Source organism: Felis catus, chromosome A2, assembly GCF_018350175.1.
Source record: "Felis catus isolate Fca126 chromosome A2, F.catus_Fca126_mat1.0, whole genome shotgun sequence".
Taxonomy (NCBI): domain Eukaryota; kingdom Metazoa; phylum Chordata; class Mammalia; order Carnivora; family Felidae; genus Felis; species Felis catus.
The window spans coordinates 70,981,981-71,005,835 of record NC_058369.1 but is presented as its reverse complement, the minus strand read 5'-3'; the positions used below and the strand labels follow the sequence as shown (position 1 = coordinate 71,005,835).

At 42.6% G+C, this 23,855-nt stretch overlaps 1 protein-coding gene across 7 annotated transcripts in view; it reads left to right on the top strand.

Annotated features, from left to right (window-relative positions):
• Window positions 1-23,855, top strand: part of HECW1 (HECT, C2 and WW domain containing E3 ubiquitin protein ligase 1) — a 421,784-nt gene that overhangs the window by 370,046 nt on the left and 27,883 nt on the right. For all 7 annotated transcript variants that reach the window (XM_019825270.3, XM_045052189.1, XM_006929092.5 and 4 more), the window contains one exon: window positions 28-180. In XM_019825270.3, the coding sequence (XP_019680829.2) occupies window positions 28-180 (153 nt within the window). The remainder of the gene's footprint in view (window positions 1-27; window positions 181-23,855) is intronic.

The following is a 23,855-nucleotide window of genomic DNA, read 5'->3' as shown; positions in this document are numbered from 1 at the left end:
CTTCCCGGGCCTCTGCTTCCTTTGCAGTCTGGACTACAGTGGTCCTTCGCGAGAGTTCTTCTTCCTTTTGTCTCAGGAGCTCTTCAACCCTTACTACGGACTCTTTGAGTACTCTGCAAATGATACCTACACGGTGCAGATCAGCCCCATGTCGGCATTTGTGGAAAACCATCTTGAATGGTAAGATCTGGAAAGCTGGCTTTCTGTGCTTGTAAGTTCTGGTCTTTCCTGGTCAGGAGTCAGTAGGATTGTATTTCTTGAGCAGCACTATTTCTTGTTTAGAGCAGAGGGCCAGATCTTATGAGGGGTGATGAGAGTGAACAGCAAAACCCTAGAAGGAAGACTGTTAATTTTCACCCAGAACATGAAATAAATTACTAAAGACACTGCAAATTTACTATCAATTGCAAATTGATGTAAAATCCAGTAATTGCCTTCTGAGGAAACCCTAAGGTAAGTAGACACAGTTGAATGTTGAAATTTTTACTAAATATTGAAAACTCTACTAAAATCATTAGTCCTCAGTGGAGGCTTCTTAGAGGTATTTGTGGGTTTGAATTCTTCTTACTTTGGACCAGAGGTTTTAGCACTGTGGACATCAGCTTCTGCATCTTACTGGGAAATAAGGCTGTTGGGCCAGGTGCTCTCTGAGCATCCTCCTGACTTGAAAATCCAATCTCTCTTTTGTTCTCTTTTATTGAGGCATATTACCACTTAGATGTGTAAGAAGATAAGCATCAGTCAACACAATGCAATTCTGTGGGTGAGATACCTCAGATATGGGTATTAGAAGTCTCCAAAAAGCCACATAGGACATCTAGGTTGCAAGCTTTTTCCTGCTATGGCACCACCACACCTGGATTGAAAATTACCCCCACTCTCACTGCAGGTGCTCCTGCTGTTAAGAGGGAGATGAGTCCTGGAAACTGCAGATGTGGGTTCTTATCTGGCATTGCTTGTTTATCATGTGTTGCAGCAGCTACTGGCAAAGGGAACTCCTGGGGTGATACGTGGCCTCCTGGGCTCAGAGCCCTGATCCCCGCATTTTGGTTTACAACATCCAAATAACCCACCTCTGCTGAAGCTTCCAGCTATTGCACACGTCCTCTCTCTCCAAAAACTCTGAGCTCTGAAGTTCTTGAGCTGAGGCAGCATTGTGTCTACATTGTGTTTGACATAAGGGAAGAACCAAAGGTTGCCCTTTGTTGCTCCTTTTCCTGTAATTTATCAATGAGTGGATGTTGAAGTCTGTGAGGCAGAAACACAGAGACAGGGCCGGTGGAGCAGGCAAGTGGCCCTTAAGGGGACTTATGACCCTGACAATTGAATGCCAGCTCTGACTTAGGTCATATCAGGCAGGGTTCATTCCAACAGTAGAGAGTGCTGTAGTGCCCGTGGCACAAGAGTACCTACATACACAGATTATACTGTGAGCATGAAATTTAAGACGGTGCCTTAGAAGTCATGAATGAGAATGAGCAATCAATAAATATTTTCATCAAATATGATACCACATATGACTATGCTAAGGTATTGTGGGGATGCTTCATGAATTTAGCAATTATAAACCAAGTATGCACTATGTGTCAGGATGATATAAAGATGAAATTGTGGAGTGGGAGTGGGAGAAGCACAGTAGACCAACAGCTATGCTACAGTGTCCTAAATGCCAGGTTATACCTACTTAACGTGCATGTGCATTTGTGTGTGTTAAGTCTGGGGTGCATATATAAGCCTGAGAACTGTGCTAAATCACAGGAAGAAATGTCTCACTCCACCCAAGGTAGGGGGTGGGGAGTGGGAAGTGAACCCAGTATATCTTATAAAAAAAAGGGGGATGATTAATTGCACCAAGTCTTAAGGAACAGTTGAACAGGAGACTCAGCAGAGAAAGGGAGAGAAGACCTTCGCAGAAACCAAGATGCGAAGTAAGAATTGAAAAGCATGAAAAGGAACAGAGCCTTCAGCAAGCAGTGAAGACAGATCAGAGCAGAGAATGACCTCGGGGTTGTGGTGGGAGGTGAGGCTGGGGACGGAAGGGAGAGGCAGATGACCCTGTATGGAGAATGCTGTCACTGGATTTGTGGTTTTGAAAAACAAATCTTGCTATAGCATGGAGACACATTTGAGGAGGTAAGGCTGGAAAGAGCAAGGCTAGCTATAAAGCTGTTGATGAGTCAAGGGGAGAAATAGAGGTTCAAACTCAGGCAGAGGCAGCATCTGAAAAAGGAAGGGACTGACTTCAGAGACATCCTGGAGGGAGAAGAGATGGAGCTAGTTTGTTCACGGACAGAATGTAGAGGTGAGAGAGAGAGAGAGAAGTATAGCATGTGTCTGGAGTTCCCGGTTGGGTGGGCTGATACTGCTAGCTGTAACAGGAGTTATGTGAAGTAAACAATATTTAGAGGAAAGATAAGGAATTCACTCTTTTACAGGTAGTTTGCAGTTTCTGTTATAAAGACAGATTGATGTATTATGTAACTGGAACTAGAGCCCTGGTTGGCAGGAGAGCATCTGGGCTAGAAATTGAGGTTTGGAAGAAATTGAGCCGAGTGACTTAGCTGTGAGAGGAGGTGAGAGCCCACAGAGCTTGGGTGGAGGGCCAGCAGAGCAGAGGACCGCGGTGAAGTGGACAACATGGATGTGCCAGGTGTGGGCTGAGTCGCGGGTCCCTGAAAAAGCTAAGAAGGAGTGGGCAGAGAGCTGCGCGCCTAGGATGAGAGTGACAACAGAAGGAGCAGCCTGGTGGAACAGGAGGTGCTCAGGGGAGACCTGCTGGGGCAGGGAGAGGAGGGCTGGAGGGGTGGAAGCAGAGGGAGTGTGTAGGCAATAGAAGGGGGGCTCCAGGGCTCCAAGGCTCCAGAACATATGATTCAGTGAACAGAACTGAGGTCATCAAGGAAGTAAGAGCGTTGAGATGACCAAGGGAGCTACATTTGGATGGTGGCACAGGGTCATGGGGTCAGCTCTATGGTGGCATTATGGGGACTCAACATTTTGAAGAAAACCTTGCAGTTGAGCATGTTTTCATGCAAACAGGGAGTGAGGCTACAGATGGAGGTCTAATGAGAAGCAGAGAAGACTTGCTGGACTTGTGACCTGCTCATGTGCTACATGAGGGTGGCCTCAGTCACCTGCCACTGGATAAGGTGGCTGGCCAACTGCCCGGCCCCTGCTGTCAATCTGGCTGGTTGCCCTCTGCTCATCTCTGGCACAGAGGCGCTAAAGATGCTCTATCCATGTGTGAGTTACTTCACTGCAGTGAGAAAGGAAACTGGCTATTTGGGGATATTGCAGGCAGTAACAGAGTTCTCTGGATGGCTCCTTCAGAAAGGTCAAAGGCCCAAAAATGACTGCCCTGGAGGTGCTAGCTAACCTCGTCTCTCCAAAGGAAGGGATGTGAGGACTTCCCCCTGAGGACGTTCCCAGTCTCCTTGAGGATATTTACTGTTTAGCTTGGAACAAAATTGCAGGTAGCTTTCTGAGCAGCTAGCAGTCTATACAGAGCTCATTCAGATGAGCTCCCTGTGGTGCTGCACGTTGCATAGCAAATTGTTATAAAGTGAGCAGGGACCTCTCCTCTGAGGTGAGGCTGAAGCTCTGAACCTCCAGTCCCTCTAGCCCTGGGCTGGTGGAGACAAGGGATGCAGAACCAGCACAGGCGCCAGATCGTATGGTGAAATTCACGTGAAGTCAAACTCTTCTCTCATCCTCACCATGGGGGTCCTGGGAACAGGACCTGGGAACCTGGGAACAGGTTTCCTTTGGGCGGTCACAGCCGTGGCTGAGCAAACCTGAGGCACTGGGGCACAGCTTGCTTTAGCTTTGGGAGGGAAGCCTTACTGGGTTGTGGGCATTTCCGCCAAACGGTGATGCTGCAGCTATCCCTTCGGGGTATTTTCCTACCAGCCATCCTTTTGTCTTGTAGCAAATGGTTTTACAAAGGAAACTGAGCACCCTCAAGTGCTAGGTTAGCTCTTTGGCAGGCCTTATACTGAGGGGCGCCAAGGAGGACTCACACCTTGATGTCACTCTAGGCCTTGCACAATGTGTGGGCAGTGAGTGGGTGCTGAGGCCCTCCCCCCGAGGCTTTGTCACTGTCACCCTTGCAGCCAGGAGGTTGACAACACTGAGGAAACCTGAATCCTGAGTTCTCAAATCTGATGGCCTAAGCAGGTGCTACCCACCCCCCCAACCTTGGGGAGAGCTGTGGCTGATCTTAGACCTAGGTGCAAGGCTCTCCTTCCTTCCTTAGTCCCCAGGACATTTTATCCCACCACCCACATGCCCAGTTTTTAGAAAGATGATTCTTGATGTGACCAATACATCACACCTAAGAAAACAGATCATAAAGATTAAGAGACCCATCACGGTCACAGCCTTGACTTTGTAAAGCTGGAAATTGTTCCTGATGCAGAACAGGCCTGTGCAGGGGTCTGCCGGGGAGGAGGAGTGACTCCCACCCCCAGCCCTCCTTTTCACTATATACACCAGAAATGAAAAGTGAGAAAATTAGTCAGCTTTGCAGGATTCAAACATCACCCAGGCTTGAAATGTTGCTCAGGTGTGGCTAGAGGAGGCATCCTTGCACTGGTCACTTTTTGCTCATTTGTTATTCTAGTCTTTATCTTTCTCTGGCCTTCTTCTGTGTCTCATACTCTGTTTTATGTGATTCCCCCCTAGAAAGTAAACTCCATTGGAGCAGAGACAGATCCATCTTATTTTATTTTAGCACACACCTGCTACTTTGAGGTGTTTGAAATAACATGTCTTTGAAGATTGGCTTCATAAATGAGTATTGTTCCACAAGCCACACCTTCCTTGTACCAGGGCCATTAATATAGAGGGCTCATACCTTCCATGTGCAATTAATTGCTCAAAAGTCACACTTTTTTTTAAAATCATCTATGGCTTTATTTTTTTTTCAACGTTTATTTATTTTTGGGACAGAGAGAGACAGAGCATGAACGGGCGAGGGGCAGAGAGAGAGGGAGACACAGAATTGGAAACAGGCTCCAGGCTCTGAGCCATCAGCCCAGAGCCCGACGCAGGGCTCGAACTCACGGACCGCGAGATCGTGACCTGGCTGAAGTCAGACGCTTAAACGACTGCGCCACCCAGGCACCCCAAATCGTCTATGGCTTTAAAGCTCTTACAATGTCAGCAGTAAATGCACATGTCCCCTGGGAGCTTTGCACTCTGCTCGGTGCCCAAACTCTACCTGTTACTGACAGAAAGCCTCCATCTCTTCTCACACTGCTCAGGGCCTCTCCATCCGTCACTTGCAGGCCAGGCACTACCCAAAGAGATGGGCAGAGGGGCCTTCCCTGCAAGCTCCCACCTGACTGCAGCCACTTGAAATTCTCTGGCTCCTGCTTGCTAATTGTAGGCTTCACATACACTGGAAAACAGCCAGGGATCCAAAGCATATACAGAGGGGTATATGGATTCCACTTGCTTCCCTTTGTTTCTAGTCAAGTGTCGAGAGATCCCAATATGAATAAATACAGTGAGGAATCTATATATACACATTAGTAAACTGAAAAAAAAAATCCAAGTTTTTGTCATAGCCCTGAAATGATGTCTTGTAATTGCTGTTTCTTTATTTATCTGTACCACTGACTTTCCAAGGTGATAAGGATCCTGTCAATCAGCAGTGATAACACTCATGACAAGCAAGAGAGAGCAGATGGAGTTAAAGCCCCGTTGGTCCTCTCATGGGACTTGTGGTCACAAAAGACAGGAGTCAGGCAGAGACTGGCTGAGAAAGAGTATCTTGACACTTTCTTCCATCTTCCAGTCCCATCAGCCAAACCAACCATAAACCAGAAGGCAAGAGATCTCCAGATTTTGTAGCCCATAGCAGCCTGTCCCAAGGTCACCATGCAAGGCAAGGAATGGTGGGAAACCCATGAAGGTGTAAGGCAGGGATTAAAAATAACCAGAAGAGCTTCTACAATTCAGGACTTTCAATCCATCCACTAGAGTTATTACCATTTGCTAAACTGAATATCTACCGTATGTGTCTTTGACCACAAAAATCTCAAACTAATACTACAAATTCCATATCTTACTTCTTTGATCATGATTATTCCATTTGCATAGTAGTGAGGTGTTCATATGCTGATCTTTTTATTCTTTTAATCTCTATTGTATGCTGATTTTATGTCCCTGGAGATACAGAAATTAATATAAAACTAAATAATAAAGCATCCATTGAAAGCTTACTAACCATGCCAGGCAATGTTCTAGACATTTTTGTATAACAATACTATAACCCAGATACTGAGTATCCTGATTTTACAGATGAAGAAAATAAGGTACAGACATAACCAAAGTCACAGAGATAGTCATCAACTAAGTTGGGATTGGAACCCAGGCAACCTGGCTCCAGCATCAGGCTCTAAACATCATACTAAGGCAAAGGCAGATACTTAATAAGGCAAATTACAATACAAAGTAATAATTGCCATATATACCTTATTATGCACATATCACATTGTATGGTAATTAGTATTAGGTATAAGGAGCTTTAAGAATGAGTGGGAATAAGGGACTTCCAGATAGAGGTCCCAACATTCACAGTGGGGTGGAGGGGTGAACAAACACGTCAGTTTTGTGTGGATGCAAAATGAGACATAAGGAGGATATAAAGGCATCCTTATGTCTGGTAGGAAAGGGCTTCTGATGGGATTCCAGGGAGTTCAGATTTTATCATGAAGATGACAATGTAATATTTTTAGAGGAATGTCTTGATCAGATCTGTATTTTAGAAGGTCAGCTCTGGTTATAAGTAGTTGAATTGGAGTGGGTGATGGGGTGTCATTTAAGAGGCTGTTGAAATAGTTCTTTCAAAAGAAAATAAACTAGGGCAGAAACAGTGGTAATGGAAAGTTATTTCAGAAGGATAATGAACAAATGAGCAACACTTGATGTCGGATTATAGATGATGGGGGTTTAAGTATATGAAATTTCCCACTTGCCAAATATGATGTATAAGAAAATATCAAGTAAGAAATTCTCATATATTTTTGAATGGAAGCAACAAAACTATAAATTTGCAAAACTCCAATCTTATTTTTGTATCTACTATAAAGTATGAATGGTGAAAATGCATATATTTTCAGATTATTATGCTTGAATAGTAAAGATTCACATTCAGCTTAAACATCTCTAAGGGCCTGATCACTCAATTTAAAATATCCCATCCATTTATAATTCTCCAACTTAACAGCTTTTTATAGTGACAGAATTTATTGCTATATGAAATAAAGCATATTTATATATTTAACTTATATACTTATAATTCATTATTGTTTGCTTCTCCCCCTAGAATGTAAGCCCTGTAAGACCAGGGTCTGTTTTCCTAATCACAATTTGGCACTCAATAAATATGTGTGGAAGGAAGCAAAGAAAGAAGGATGGAAGGGAGGCAAGAAGGGTGGATGGATGGATGGATGGATGGATGGATGGATGGATGGATGGAGTAACCCTCAGTTAAAAATCCTTTGCTATAAGAATTTCAATCTCATTTTAATTTTTAATTCAGAATACTTGGGATTCAGAACAAGTGCTTATTTTTGAATGTCATTAAAGATTCTACCAGTTGTCCTCTCTGAAATTACCACTAGAAATTCTTTTTCTGTCTTGATGATTCTAAATGCCACTTTTCCCAGAGCAAATCTAAGATGCATTGATGTCTAAACAATTGAAATAGGTGAACACCTTCTCTATTTTGAGGCCACATGCTGGAATGTCAGACACACTCTGTTTTAAGTATTATCATGCATCATTTAAGCAGTTACTGTGGTATGAGTCACTCTTTACATAATCGTCAGCACAAGAAGAATTTTCAGAAGCCAGGTTTCAAATTTGACACTGCTTAATCAGTTTTCGTGTAACAACTAGAGTCCATGTGGTCATTTCATGTCAGTAATGGTGACAGATCTAACATTATCAGTGTCACAACCAGAAATTCTAGGACCTCTCAAGCGAAAATCTCCTAAAGCCTTTGCCTCTACCCTGACCTCTCTCCCTTTCCAAGCAGACACTACTTGGGTGGTAAAAATCTTCTGCTTTCAGGTCTTTAGCAAGGGGAGGTTGGGGGGAGGAGGGAGGCTCCTTTGAACATGTTTAGAGGTTGGCCAAGTGGGTATTAAGTATAATTGTAGAGTTTTATGGAACTTAAGAAGTCCTGGATAACACACTTTAAATATCCCTTGCTACATGTGCAGAGTCTTGAATTAGTAGTTAGAAACCACAATGTCACAAGATGCCATTGGATGTCTCCTGGCCCTTCAACCTCGCATGGCCCCTCCTTACAGAAGAGGTCAGTGTGTAGTTTTCATTTGAGTCAAGGATCAGATGAACTCCCTTGCCCCAAGTCATCCAACAGCAGTCCCTAGGATCTTTCCTAGACCAAGAGCTTCACGGCTCTCATCTGTGACTGAATCTGAGTAGCCCTCCCAACAATGCCCTAGAGTAGCTGTGGGGCATAAGTCAGTTTAGATAGAAGTCACCATTCAGATGTGCATGACCAGTTGTGACTGTGTCCATTTTGTTCATCTCTTAACCCAGCTTTCTTCAGAACTTGTGAGAAATTTCTGGAAAAGTTTCAAAACCACTAGAAAGAATGCTCACTTTGAACACTTGCATTATCCGAAATAGACCTGAGGATTTAATATATGTACTTCAATTCAGCTGGAAAAGAATGGATTCATTAGTTAGTGATGCCAATACAATTAGCTGTGCAACAACAAAAATAGGTTCAATTTCTAATTTGAAAGCATATGTAAAAAAATGTAACAAAATTTCTTCAAACCTTGGTAATTCAAACCTCTAGATATTCTAGAACATAAACATTAAAAACATAAAAGAAACTCAGAAACCTTGAGTGGTAGAAACTTTTAAAATCATTATTGAAACCCTAGAATCTATAATAGAAAAGATATATTTGAATATTTAAAATTAAAATACTTTTGATGACAGAAATACCATAAATAAAGTCAAAAGGCAAGCTTTTGATTTTGAGATTGAAAATTTATAGTATGGATTTCAAAGAGATCTTACAACTTGAAAGGAAGAGGGAAGACAATTCTACAAAAATCAAAGGAGACCATGAAAAAGCTGTTCAGAGAAGAGAAATTTCCAAATAATCAAAAAGCCAAAGAATTTCAGTTTTACTGTCAATTTTATGGCCATGGGAATGCAAAATAAAGTAATAAAGATTTATCACTTCATAACTATCAAATTGGCAAAAATTAAGAAGTTATATTATCGCTTTTGGAAAGGGATATGGGTAAAAGGATACTCTCATGTATTACCAGTAGGAACATGAATTATTACAGCATTTTTAAAAATGCAACGAATGATATATACTAAAAATGTAAAACCCAATATACCCCTTTGGCCCATGAATCTATCTCACAGAAACAAAATCACTACTATGAGGACTCCTATAATGATAGCTAATATTGGGGCACCTGAGTGGCTCAGTCGATTAAGCATCCAACTCTGAGTTTAAGTCCTGCATCAGGCTCTGCTCTGTGAGCTGCTTGGGATCCTTTCTCTCCTTCTCTCTCTGCCCCTCCCCTGCTCACTCTCTCTCTCAAAATAAATAACTAAACTTTAAAAAATAATTATAATAGCTAATACTTATTAAGTGCTTATTATGGACCAGGTATCTTTTAAAGGCTCTACATGAGTTACACATCTTATTATGATCTTCTATTTTACAAATGAGGGAACTGATACTCAGGTTTAATACTTTCCCAAGGTAACACAGCTAATAAGTATCAGAGCCAGAAATCAAACTCAGTCCAGCTCTAGAATGTAGACTTTTAACAGCTGTCCTGTGCTGCCTAATGAAACCAACAAGGGTGTTTATTTATTTCAGCATCCTCTGCAAAGACACAGATGTAGAAGCAACCTAAATGTCCATCCTCAGGGACTGGTTAACTTCATTCCAGCAGATCCACATTGTACAGTGACATGAGGCAGCAAAGCACTGAAATAGAACCTTGCCAGATGATGAAGGGGGATTTCTTCAAGATATGTAGAGAGAAGAAAGAGGTAGAAAAGTATGAACAATATGATCCAAAATTGGGAAACATTGATGCAAAACCTATGTGTGTATAAACACAGATATATAAATATAAATAAATTAGTATGTGATTATAGGATTTATATGAAAAATGCGGGAGGATACGTCTTAGTCAACGTGGGTCACAGATGAGGTGAGGAGAGAGGAGCCAATCAAGCCAGGAGAACACAAAACCAACAACAATCAAAATTTATCTAAAAATTACATGTGTGTAATTTTTAAAAAGTAAATTCCTAATAACTAAAATGCGATTTGCTACAAAGGGCTTAGCTGATCATTGGAGGGAAGCACGTCTCAGGCATGAATTCCTCTGTGCACTCCTATTCCTGGGCACTTGGTACTGGGCACAGGAACGGCCCCGCAGGGAGCCTCCTGGGGCATGTTGTAAGTGCCATGTGTACATGTGCTACCTTGCCTCTCCCAGCCTGGTCTCCTCCTTTCTCCACCTCATTCTGCCACCCCTCCCCCTGTCACTCGGCACAAAGATCTTCACTAATTCCCACTGTCTACAGAATGAAGTACGGCTTCCTCAGATCCTCAGGACAGCCCGAGTTCTGAGACCTCTGGCCTTAAGACACCATCAGACTCCCCTGGCCAGCTCCTACTTTGTCCTCCCCCTTCATCTCCCCGGGGCTGCACTCCACTCCCTTCCACTCCCTAATGTTCCTCTGTCCCTCTTCTTTCAGTCACAGGGGTCCATGTTTCACTGGCCCTTAAAGCCCATATAAAATATTTTGTGGTTCCTTCCTTATTGCTCTCCTGAACTTTCTTCTGAAAAACAACTTCATCTCCTCTTGAGTTCTTTTAGAAACAAAGGCGTTCAAATACTTTTAGCTGAAACTTTGCTTGCCAATGGAATTCGTGTTCAATCCCAGTATCCAGAACAATGAAAGCAGAGCCTGTCACCTCCAGGAGCTGGGTGGCTGCTTACCTGCGCACTCCAATCCTTCTCCTTCCCTATCTCTATGCGTCTGTTCAAAAGAGTTTGAAAAACACTGCTCTGGGTGCCTCCTGCCTGCATTTCTCTTTCCATCTCTCCCTGGCTCCTTGCATTGTAAAGATCTGTGATAGTTCTGAAACTGGATCAGGCAACCCCTCCCTCCCCCACCCCCATTGTCTTTGTTTACCCTTTGCACCCAGCATGGTTTCTGGCATGGAGGCAGCTCTCCAGTTCCTAAGGCAGGGTGCCACTCAGCAAGGGTGATGACATCAGAGCCAGGCAAACACGGGTATAAATTCCTACTCCAGCTCTTCATTGCTGTGTGAGCCTGGTCAGGTGTCTTACCCTGTCTGAATCTCAGCGTCCTTGAGATAACAGTGCCTATTCTGCATGGTGGTTGTAAAAGTACTGAGCAAGTAATAGGCACCCCAGATGCATTTAAATGTAGATGCTATTTTTCTTTCCTTCACATTTTACAGGGACATGAGAAGGTGCTAGAGAGAGCTAGAGTGCTTCCTTCGATCTGATCCGCAATTTCTCAGCCTCAGCACTATTGACATTTGGGCCAGATAATTCTTTACTGTAGGGACTGTCCCATGTCCTGGAGAATGTTTAACAGTGTCCTTCGCCTCTGCTCACTAGGTACAGTTGCACCCCATCACCACCCCCAGTTGTGACAACCAGAAATGTCTCCAGACATCACCAAATGTCTCCTGGGAGGCAGATGTCTCCCGGTTGAGAACAACTGTTTTAATGTTCCCATATGGAAAGGGGTTCGGAAGAGATTAAGTGTCTTGTGGCTGAACCAGGGCAGCAACATTTTTGCAGGATAAAGAATATTTCTGCAGGCCTATTTTAGTGTCATAAAAACACAGTCAACATTGGAACAAGTCACCTATTAGACATCTCTGGCTACCTGAGCAGCATGACTCAGCCTCTGAGTGGGGACCAGGCAAGAACCTCGGTGCAGTCAGGCCCCTAACTCCATGCTCTGCTTCCTTCTCATCCATCCAGAAGGGAGCCTCCCACCTACCGTAATCATTTGCTTCCACAACCATTGCCACATGGACCCAGGGGCAAAGATTAGAGGACATGCCTCTCAGGGATCAGAATACCAGTGGAGTCCCTTGGGAGGGCTGCAGGCAGCCGGTTCTCTTAGGCTGAGTGCTGTCATCTACACCACAGGCTACCCTGTCCCTTCTAGCAGGCCTACAGCTGCACAGGAGGGCCCAATACCATGCCTCAGTCTTCCTCTAGACCAGGAGGGAGCAATTACAGACAAAACCACCGGGGGAGATGCCAGGGCCAAGTGCAGCCCACTATAAGCTGTGGAAATGGGAGACTAGCTTGGGGCCAAACGCTGAACTCAGCTAGCAGGAATGTGCACCAAACAGGGAATGAAACAATGGTGGGCGTGGCACGGAACAAGGAACAAGGAAATGTCACCCCTCTGGGAGGACTAAGAGCTGCAAAGAATCAAAACCTCACTTTCCTAACACTTGTTCCAGAACAGCTCCGTAGCAGGGATGTTATTGTTGTTGCATTTGCCCCTGATGTTTGCAAGGTGTGTTCACTTTCCAAAGGGAGTTCTGCTTCTGTAAGTTATGGGGACGTAATGTCCAGCATAGAGAATAAAATCAGTAACATTGTCATAACTTGGTATGGTGGACAGATGATAACTAGACTTCCGTGGTGAGCATCTTGTAATGTATAAATTTGTAATGATGTACCCCTGAAGCTAGTAGGATAGTGTATATTAATTATACTTCTATTAAAAAAATTATTTTAGCCTAGCTGTGTGCAGCAGCTAGAAGCATGTAAGGAGATGATGTAAGAAAAGAGGCAAAGACTTGACTTCTAAGAGAGAGCAGAAAATTGATGGGACAAGAGCCCTGAAGGGACAGGAGGAAAGACACTGTCACACTAGGGAAGAGAGAATCTTTGAACCTGGGACAGCTCCCACTTCCTGGACAGAGGGAAAGAACTGACTAGTGTAGGCTGCAGATGCACATGTGAGGTTGGTAATGTGTAAAGGGGATTAGCTTTGGCAAAAAGAAGAACCTTCCTATTTATCGGGGTGGCAGGTGGCACAGACAGATGTGTGTGGCTGCACGTAAGTGGGCTGAGGGGAGGCCAAGCAGGTCACTTTGTACCCTCTGCTTTGAGAAGAGACAGGGCTTTGTACCCCATCCCTTCTCTGATGTCTGTGCTGAAAGCACAATGGCTGATAACTAAGGCAAAACTTCACTTCTTACTTTTTTTTTTTCCCCATTTAAAAATAAATAAATAAAAGGACGAGGGATATGAAGCCCATGGTTCTCTTTAGTTGGCAACTGCAGAACTTGTTTTAAATGCAGATTTCCAGAACCCATCCACAGAGTCTCATCTCCAGGCACCCATATTTTAACAAGCACCCCAGGGAGTCTGATGCCAACAGAAGGGTCGCCACGCTTGAAGAAACACTGCCGTAGATGCTGGCAGCTTCATGAGCCCTCAGAGACATGGGAAGAAGAAAGCTAGAAGTTCATGCAGTTTTCACACAGAGTAATGAAATCACCACAGGCAGAAACAACAGATTTTCACTCAATTTACCAAAGTGTGAGAAGTTAGAAAACATAAAAATCCAAAAACGAAGGCAATGATATTTGGTAAAGCATAGAAATGTACACTGTGTGGGAACATCATAAATATTGTATGCACTTAAATAATGAGGTTGAGAAAGGATAATTATGTTTAATTAATAATTGTTATGAGCATAAGGAAAGAGGAGTATCTTTGAGATAGGTTTATAAAGTAGAATATATCTTAGCAATTACAAAGGCCTTTTCATCTTCAAAGAACCTATTAACATTAAATTACTCTTGTTTTTAATTCTCCCGTGTGGTAGGTAAGCAAATGTTAACATTATTATCCCTTATTTGTAGAAGGGAAGAGAGGAGTGCAAAAGTTGTGACATGCCCATTGTAGACCTAAAATTGAAAGGATTTAAAAGAAAAAAAAAAGTTCCCACTGTAGAGAAGATCTGGGTTTTCAGGCTGTTATTTTACTCCAGCTCTCCTGTGTGCTTACAGTATTAGAAAAGAAGTTCTAGCAGATTTTGTATGATCAATTATTGGTGGAAGGGTGGAAGAAACTCCTTGCTGCACAGGAAGGAGAGATGCCATTTACTGTTCTCTTGATTTCCCTGGTGTATTGGGATTTAAACTAAGGAATACTTCTGAAAGAATCAGAGTTAATTAATTTGACCAGGCTATTTACATTACCTGACTGCATCATATATATAAAATGGGGTTTAAAAATTATGCTTTGATTATATGACTCAAACTCTTTTTTATGAATATATTTATTATGGCTTGATTAAATAAATGAGAATTGATGCTGCCCACCTTAAATATTTGCTTTGAGCACAAAGAAACAGGAGAGCATTCTAGTAACAATGTCAAGCCCAAGGATAAATTAGAATACGTGGCCAACATCATGGCTGAGAATCCATAGGCTTGACTCTTTCTAAGTATAAAAATTAACAAAGTTGGAACTATTGTTTAAGTCACTGAAAGATGCGCTTTCCATGAAATTTGTTCATTTTCTGATTTATTTAAATACTGAATGGAATTAAGAGAGTCAATAGCACCTTGTCTATTGAGAGAAACTGAAAGAGACATAAGTTATGTGAAAATATAGAGGTTTATTTTCTGTTTAGCCTCAATCTCATGAGATGAGATGTATATTCATGGCAGGGGGAAGGGTGGAGTTTGGCAGCAACAGAAACTGGAGGGAACAGAGGGTTGGGATCAATGTGAACCACCTAGAATGGGTTTCCTAAATTGAAAATAGTAAAGCTGTTTGAGAAAAAGTGTTGAGAACGGCATTTGCAGAGGTGAGCCAGGGACAGATGTTTAACCTTAATCAAGTTGACAGCAGGATCAAGAGATCCAAGTGATATGAGGAGGGAGACCATTGGTTTCTAAGGAAGTACCTAATATGATCCAGGAGACAGACCGCCAGGCATAGGCTGGGCAGATGCCTTGGGACTTTGGGATCCTTAAGGGCAAAAAGGGCAAGAAGGGCTTCCAGTTTTCAGATGATGAGTAACAAATGTAGACCCCAAAATTGGCTTTCCCTACTGTCCAGGTTCCTAGGGACTTTGTCTTTATATTATAATCTCAAAGAATATCAACTAATTCCATCATCTAAAGAAAAGTACAGTTACTAGATAAATCTTCAAAACACTGAAGCCAAATAAAACATAGTTGCAAGCCTCAATATCATATTTGTTTATTATTTTGTTTGGTTTATGTTTCCCATACTCTCCCTCTATCAATACAGTTAATTCAGAACCAATTACTTAAGTAGCTTCAAGTCACCCTGCTTTCCTGGTTACATCAGTACATGTGTAGAACTCGGTGTTGTCAGAGCCACTGTTATTTTGCCAGTCACATGAAAATTAAAGAATGTCACTGTAATTGAGGCTTTCAGTAATTCTAATAATTTCCTGAACCCTGAGTCACTAGATAGTATGCTCCATGGGAACTTGGGAGCCTTTTCTGTTGTGTTCATTCAAGTAGGCCAACAACCAGCCAGTGCCCAAAAATGGTAGGTACCTCATTATGATTTTTCGGAAAGAAGGCAAGCAGGCCTAATAGTTGTTTAAGCAATATCAAATTGATTATTTTTTAACCTGAGTTTTAGTGAAATATTGTGCATTGCTCAGTGAGTCATAGGCAAGAGAGGGACGTAACGTTTAAAGGGTCCGTTAGGCATTGTGGATTCTGCTTAGAGCACAGCGACATTGCTATTCCTATATTCTCTGCTCTGTGTAGCTCAGATAATTAAGATTTTTGAAACTTAACTTTCCTAAGTTACTCAGTTAGATGAGAATATAGCAGATTTGAGAGTATTTTAGTGATCCAGGCAAGCAGCCCTTTTCGGCCAACTTTTCTGCATAATTCTGGGCATGGAACTAGACTCCATGTCTCATTCAAAATTAGATAAATTTTGTTCTTTCATAAAATTAAATATTATGACTTTAGTGGATCAACTTACAAACTACATAACAATATGCTTATTGAGAATATACAATATGCATTCCAGAAACCTGAAGAAGAGGATTTTTGGATTCTATATTTGTGCTCAATATTACTTTCCTAGGGTTGCCATATCAAATTACCACAGACTGGACATTCTTAGTCCGGAGGCCAGAATCCCAAAATCAAAGTGTTGGTAAAGACATGCTCCCTCTGAAGTCTCTAGAGGAGAATCCTTTCTTACCTCATTCAGCTTCTGATGGCTCTAAGCACTTTTTGGCTTGTGGCTGTCACTCCAATCTCTGTTTCTGTCTTTTTGTGGCCTTTCCCCTGTTTCTATGTCTTGTCTTCTGTCTCTAGTAAGGACATTTGTCAGTGAATTTAGGGCCCATGTAAATAATCCAAGTGATCTCATCTTGAGATCCTTAATCATATCTGCAAAGACCCTTTTTCCAAATAAGTTCACATTCCCAGATTCCAAGGTTTAGGAAGTGGATGTATATTTTTGGGGGGCAACATTCAACCCACTACAGACACAGATAATTTGAATTATATACTTCTAGAAGAGATTTCTCTAAAAAGAAGTCGTTCATTTGGCCGCCATGTTGAGGAACAAGCAGCCTTGTTCTTACTCGTTTGCCCCCTGCAAGGCTGATATTAATAGCGGGCACTTGGCAGGCATCAGGGCTAGACATTCATTTTAGTTGCTAATTAGCAATCAGAAGATAATATCCTGTCATTATCTTGTGTTGGCAGAGTCTCTTTCATGGCAGATAAGGAAAATTTCAAGGTTTCTCAGCAACACTGTTTCCTTACACATGGCGCTATGAAAACCAAATAAAAATGCCTCGCATATGCAATATTTAAACAACTTTGGCAATATGAAGGAGGGGATTCTTTACACATTCCTTGAAACATTATGTAAATAAAGGTGGGTGTAGAGAATAGACCTAACTTCCCTAACCCCAGAGGTCTTGACCTACATTGCACTTCATCCACCTGCTCCCATAATGGCTCTCCCAGACTCATTATCACCCAGAACTGTGCCATATTTGAAATTGAAAACTCTAAAATCCCACCATCAATCATTCTAAAGCCAGTGTTCCCACCTCCTCCCCCTGTCACAGCTGCTCACCAAGTTCATTTGCGCCTCAGACTTGCCATCTCCTTCCCATCTGGCATGGCTCCCTTCACCCCAGGCCTCCATGCTTACACTCCATCTGATGGGCAAAACGCCACCTTGGTTCAATGTCAAAACACACTCTCCCACATTCAGTGCCAGAGCTGTCTCCTGTACCTCTAGAACCAAAGAAAATGAAATAATCCTGAGAAATGGTACAGTCCTAAATCACACTCTTTGACCTCAGCAGGTTGTACAGCAAAGCTCACCAGTCCTTGGACTGATGAGTCTTGCATTCCACTGGCCTGAAAGCCCCTACCAACCAGACTTTTTCACTTTGGGGAGATGACTTCAGATCCTACTAAGGTAGAAACACTGAGGTGACCACCTCAAGTTCCCACCCCAGCTACAAATTCCCAGTGCTGACACCTTCTCGGCATTGCCCTCCTCCTGTTCAGGACAGACCCTTCCACTTAGGCTCTGGATCCATCTGCTCCCATCTCCTCCATACCCTTGCTCCAGCAATTTTCTCTTTCTCATCCATCTTTATAGTTTACCTTCTCCCCCTGGTTATGACTCCTTTCCCTCATTCAATCTCCTACTGAATCTGATGTCAGTATCAGATCAGTATCAGATCAGTTTCGTCACCAAAACTGCCCTTTCTATGAGCACCTAATCAACAAACCCAGTGAACATCAGTCCTTCCCTTAATGGAAACTTTAACTTACATATTTTTTACATAAATAAACATATACAATTTTATAATATCAGTATTGTGCATTCATTGTAAGAAATTTAATTCACATAAGGAAATATCTCCACACAGAAGTAGGTACTATTAATATTTTGTCTCAAGTCCTTCCATGATATTTTGTAGGCGGTTGGATAGATGGGAAGATAGATATAATTCTATAAAAATATAACAATAGAATCAAAGTTTATAGTTTTATAAAGTTCTCTCCATGTTACAATATGAATTCTAAAGCTATTTGTAGCCTGACCTCTCTGTTGAGCTGCAGACTTTTTTATCCACATACCTACTAGACATCTTTATCTTGATCCTCCTCCAAATTAGCATCTAATCTCTCCCATGAACCACCTCCTACCATCCTTCCCTTCTTCTGCTCACATAAAGCTCCAAGTCCTGACATTTTTACCTCCAAAATTTTTCTCACAATGACCTGAACATACTTAATACACCCTCCTATCTGCCCTCCTCAAGTCTACCCTCCATTTGACTGCAGACTGATTTCTTAAATCACAAACCAAATATATCACTCCCTTGCTTGAACCCTTCAGTGGGTCCCCATTCTCTATGATTTAAAGGCTGAGTTTATTGGCGTGGAAAATAAGACCTTGCAGGACCTCCTACTTCCTCTTTCTTCAGCCTAATCTTGCCCCTCCTCACTCTTTGTGCTCTAGTCATCATGAATTGCATGCGTTTCTAAACACATTCCATTCTATTTCTTGCCTCTTTCCTCACGTGATTTTATTTTCTTGGAAACCCCTTCCTTGCCTTAAAGTGATCTAATTTCTACTCATTCTTCCAAGCTTACCTCAGTCATCACTTCCTCCAGGAACCCTGCCTAGATTTAATCCCTCCCAAATCAGCAAGTGTCCTTCCTCTGTGTTTTCACACACCCTGTGTACTTTTCTACAGCACATCTCATGTGGCAATGAAATGCTGCATTGTTATGTCTCTCCTCCTACTGTCCTGTAAACTCTTCAGAATGAACATTTACCTTTGTCATCTTTCTACACACTTCATACATAAAAGGCACTCAATAAATTTGTTGAAGTTGGAAATTCATGAACACACCATAATTTCTCTCATGTGAAAAATAAACCCAAGCCTTCTTTGGTGTCACACCCTTTTCCACCTACCACTCTGATTTACTGCTCCTCTTTAGGAACACATTCATATAGAGTATCTGTGCTTACTTTGTCCACTTCCTCTTCTCCCATTCTCTCTAGCTAGCCTTTCCTCCCCTTTACCCCCGCGGAAACAGCTCTCATCAAGATTGCCAAATCCACTGGGCAGCTCTCAGACTTCCTGTGACCTGATCTCAGAGGCACTTGACACAGTTGGTCTCTGTCTCCATCCCAAAACATGTTCTCTTGGTTCCTCTCCAAACTCATTGCCATTTCTTCTCAATATATTTTATTGTGCCTCTTCATCTTTCAGATCCATGAATGCTCAGCCCTTGGCCCACCTCTCTATCTGCATACACTTCTTTGGGGAAATCCTATCCAGCTACATAACTACAACTGCAATCTACATCCTGCCGACCCTTACATTAATATCTGCAGCCAGGCCCTGTTCCCGGAAGTACTGACTCATTGGTACAGCTGCCTACTCAACAGCTCTACCCAGATATTTAATGGGCGTGACAAACCTAATATGTCTGAAAGAGAACTCTCAAGTTTTTCCTGCAACTTTCTCTTCTGGTGTTTTCCATCTTGATAAATGGCACCACAATCTACACAATCGCTCTGGTCCAAGATCATGGAATGTCTTTGGTGTCTCTCTTTTTCTCACATCTCCCATCCAGTCCATCAACAAATCCTCTTGGCTCTATCATGAAAATACATCCTGAATCTGACTTCATCACCTCCACTATCACAACCTAGTGTAAGCTACCATCATCACCCATCTGGATTACTGCAGGAACCTCTAAACTGTTCTCTCTGCTTCCACTCTTGCCAGACTCACCTCTCTCCACACAGCATCCAGAGTGATCATTTCAGCATATCAATCAGTTCATTCATAGACCCTACATGAAATCTCCAGTGGATTCCTGTCACACTTTGGATAAAATCCTAAGTCCTTACCATGGACTGCCCCCTGGGTATCTCTCCAAACTCATGTTCTACCATTCCCCCTTTGTCTCTCTGCGGTCCAGTCACACTAGGCTCTTCTCTGTTATTCAAACAAACTGTATGTGTCCCCCTTGGACATTGCTGTTCCCCGAGCTTATAATGCTCATTCTCTTGGAGGCTTAATTCAGATCAGGCGTCATCTGCTCAGAAAGAATGACACAGTCTGGTGCTCTTGGAAAGAATCATTCTTGCCTCCCATCGGTTCCCCAAGAGAAACCTAGAGGCCAAGTTCCTGGTGGGAGTCTAAAATAACATCTGGTGGAGTAGGAAGGTATACTTAGAGATTCTAGGAGTACTGAACAACTGCCCAGGTATTGCAGAGTAGAGCATAAAGCCTTAAGATGGGTGAACCTCATTGCCTCAGAAGGTCCAGGAGAGGCAAGTGGTGCCTATGTGTCAGTTAGAAAGGAGACTCTGATCACCTAATTGGATATTCTTCCCCTGAGAGGATGGCTATGCCGCCATCTCCACCAAGGGACATTGAGCAATGTCTGGGGACAATTTGGGTTATCACAACAAGTACTGGCATCTAATGGGTAGAGGCCACAGGTAGTGTCAGACATCTTAGAGTGCATTGGACAGCAATAGTCAATAGTGCTGCAGTTGAGGAACCAGTTCTATTCTTTTGAGACCTCTTAAAAGACCTTAACCCCACAAGTCTGGTCAATTACCAGTGACCTAAGACAGTCAAGAAAGTAGCAGGAATGGAAAACTTGGTTTCTGTAGAGAGAGCCTTCTAGAATTCAGCTGATACAAACCACCTGCTGTCAAGTCTGCAAGTGTTAGGCAGGGCACAGGTGGGTGCAGTCACAGAGTCACGGCTTGGGAAGGAGGCCAGTGCTCCCAGGTGTTCTGGGAGCATTCTGGCATGGGTATAGTTTTAGCAGCCCTATGGCCTCATTCATTGATTCAACAAAATGATTTTGAGCCCCTCGGATTTGCCAGTACATTGTTGCTTCTGACAGGTGTTTTTGCTCCAGGAGATGCTGTGGCATTTCGAAGAGGCCTCCAAAGTCTGAAAACTGTACTGGATTTGGGGCAAATCTCTGTTTCCTGCCAGATGTTCCCACATCTACTCCAGTTGCTATCCCCTCACCAAAGGCAGCAAGAGCCAAGCATGTTATAACCAAGTGTCCAGCCTCTTTACTGTTCTCAATATACTGATTACTCAATAATCTGATTACCTTTCTAGGCAGGAAGGCCAGGAGATGGGGTCAGCTTTGGGTCTTTCAAGGCTGAAGCTGATGCAAGGGGCCTCTGTGATGCTGAGTAGTGTTGCATCAAAATATCCAGGAACCAGAGAAACCAGAGTCACACAGAGGGAGACTGAAGGCTTACTTATAAGTCAAGAAGAAAATGAGAAGATCACCAAACCCAACGACACCTTGAGACAATTATTAGGGGGGCAAGTTTAATGCCAGATACATACTACAGAATCTTTTAGACTTAGCATATTGCCTGGATAGTGCACTGAGGGTTTTATTCTATTTTTATATCACTTTTATATAAAGGGATTAATTAGAAGCCTTTTAAGAGTGTTTCGTTTCACTTTCCAAATTGTCCTTCCAAGGTGTCATTTGGTCTTTTATTTTCTTCCCTTGGCAAGCCGTCTGCTTTCACTACCCTAAATTCAGCCTGTGAACAAGAAATTCCTCTCCTAAACTTCCTGACTAAATTTTTTGCCATTGCACAAACTGTTTTTGTTTAAAGAATCAGTTGAAAAATACACCGTGAAATCATTACATAATACCTTCCTGCTAAAACATGCTCTCACGCAAAGTTCCATTGGAGAGATTGAAGAGGGAGAGGGGAAAGGAGGAAGAAACCTGCTATGTCGGCTTCTTGGTGTGAAACATTCACCACGTCTTTCAATACGTTGCCTCAGTCACCTAGTCTCCTCTGCAGTTCAGTCTTTCTTGCTTTCTTCTTGACTAGAGACCTGCTATCAATACTGGGAATGTGAGCAGTTAACCTAATCAACAGGCATCAAGTGATCTATGATGTTTCAGAAATTTTCAGTAGGCTTGTTTAGTTGTGCTCCGCTGGGATAAAATCAGATGATAATTTTTAATTCATTTCAACAAATCATGCACTGTGACGCCTGAATGCTATGTGTAAACAGAGCAAAAGCTTGCGGTTCTGCAGCAGCAGCAAACAGCAGACTAGTCCACTGGCTTAGTCCAATTCTCATCCTTCAATCCAGCATGGGTGTACAGCCCTGGGGTTCTGAGCCTGGTATAAGGGATCTGCAGATCATATGTATTAAATACCCAGGTAGACTGACCTCCACTAGTCCTTGGACAGAGTCTTTTAGTGTTTTAGCAGTTGCTCTATACAAGCGGTACCATCATGACCCCCATTTTGCAGATGAGTAAACTGAGGCTCATGGATGCTCAGCAGCTTGTCCAAAGTCACACAGGTCAGAAGTGTTAAACTGAGGCAGCCTGACACCAGAACTGACAGTTTTTTCTTTCCCACCAAATTGCCTGTTTTGAATTATTAGCAAACAGCCCAAAGAGTAATGAGTCAACAAACAATAATACATTCAAGGGGAGTCAAGTCTTTGTTGGGCCTTTAAGCCACGTGGGAAGATGTGCTAGAAAGTGTGAAACTCCATTACCTTTTGAACTCACTAAAATGAACAAAATGCAGATGGAACTGAGATAAATCCGTGCCAGTAACATTGGTTCCTTTTAGATCTCCTGCCATAATCTCCCTCCATGTCTTTATGAGAACAGAGGCAACTCCGTTCACCCTCCAGACATCTAGTGAGGTATTGAGGAGGCTGTTTGAAGACTGACATCTGCCCATTTCAAAAGTCCTCTGATGGTCCCAGAGTTAACTGGCTGCATGCTGCCTCCCCCAATACCTGTGAGCAGATGGATAAAGATGAGAAATACTTATGTCTCCATCAGAGCAGGAGGGGCCAAACCAAGTGAAGAACATTTATGAAATGTAATACTTTGCCAGTTTACTTAAATCTCACGATGAAAATCTATATTTGCAGATATGTGAGGGCCTCTGAGCTGTCCTGTGGTGTGAAAAGAGGAAGCTGCAGAGGAGCAGGAGTGTCAAGGCAACCCCATAAACACACACAAGTGTGTCTGTGCTCATCCAGGGATACGCAGGGGAAAGACCCATCAGGGTGAAAGATGTCCCCCCATGCAATGGAGTTGATGTACTTTTATTTGGTATTTTCTATGTTGTTCATATTTTTCTTTACACTAAAAAATGCCCAATTCTGTTTCGTTTGGTTTGGTTTGATTTGGCAGGAGGGTAAGTGTCGATGACGCCAATAACAGAAACTTGCAATGCATGGAAAATCAATGCATGGGAAAGAACTAGGGTCCAAGTGCTATTTCTACAAATCACAAAGTTGGTGGGGTTATGTTGATAAGTCTGCTTATAAGCTGTGCATATTCTTCCCCTGAAGGAAAACAGACCATTCCTTCTTACCAGTGAAACCTGTTGTTGATTGGCTCTCAATAGAAGTGATTTTTTTTCTATTAAATATAGAGTTCTTGGTATTTTGCTACATTGATCATATGTTTGTGGTGTCTTGGGTCCAAATGGGTTTCTGTGGATTCATCTCTGATCAGTAAACAAATAGGAAAAATGGCTTCTGTGTTTTTAAAAAGTCAGGAATATATCTTAAGGTGCTGGCATATCTGAATATCCTGGGGAGTTTTCATATTACATGCAAGATGGAGCTAGAGGGAAACTCTGTCTTCCCACAACCTGAGGATTACTGATGCAAGGAGGCCCCACTCCTGACCCATCAGAGTGCTG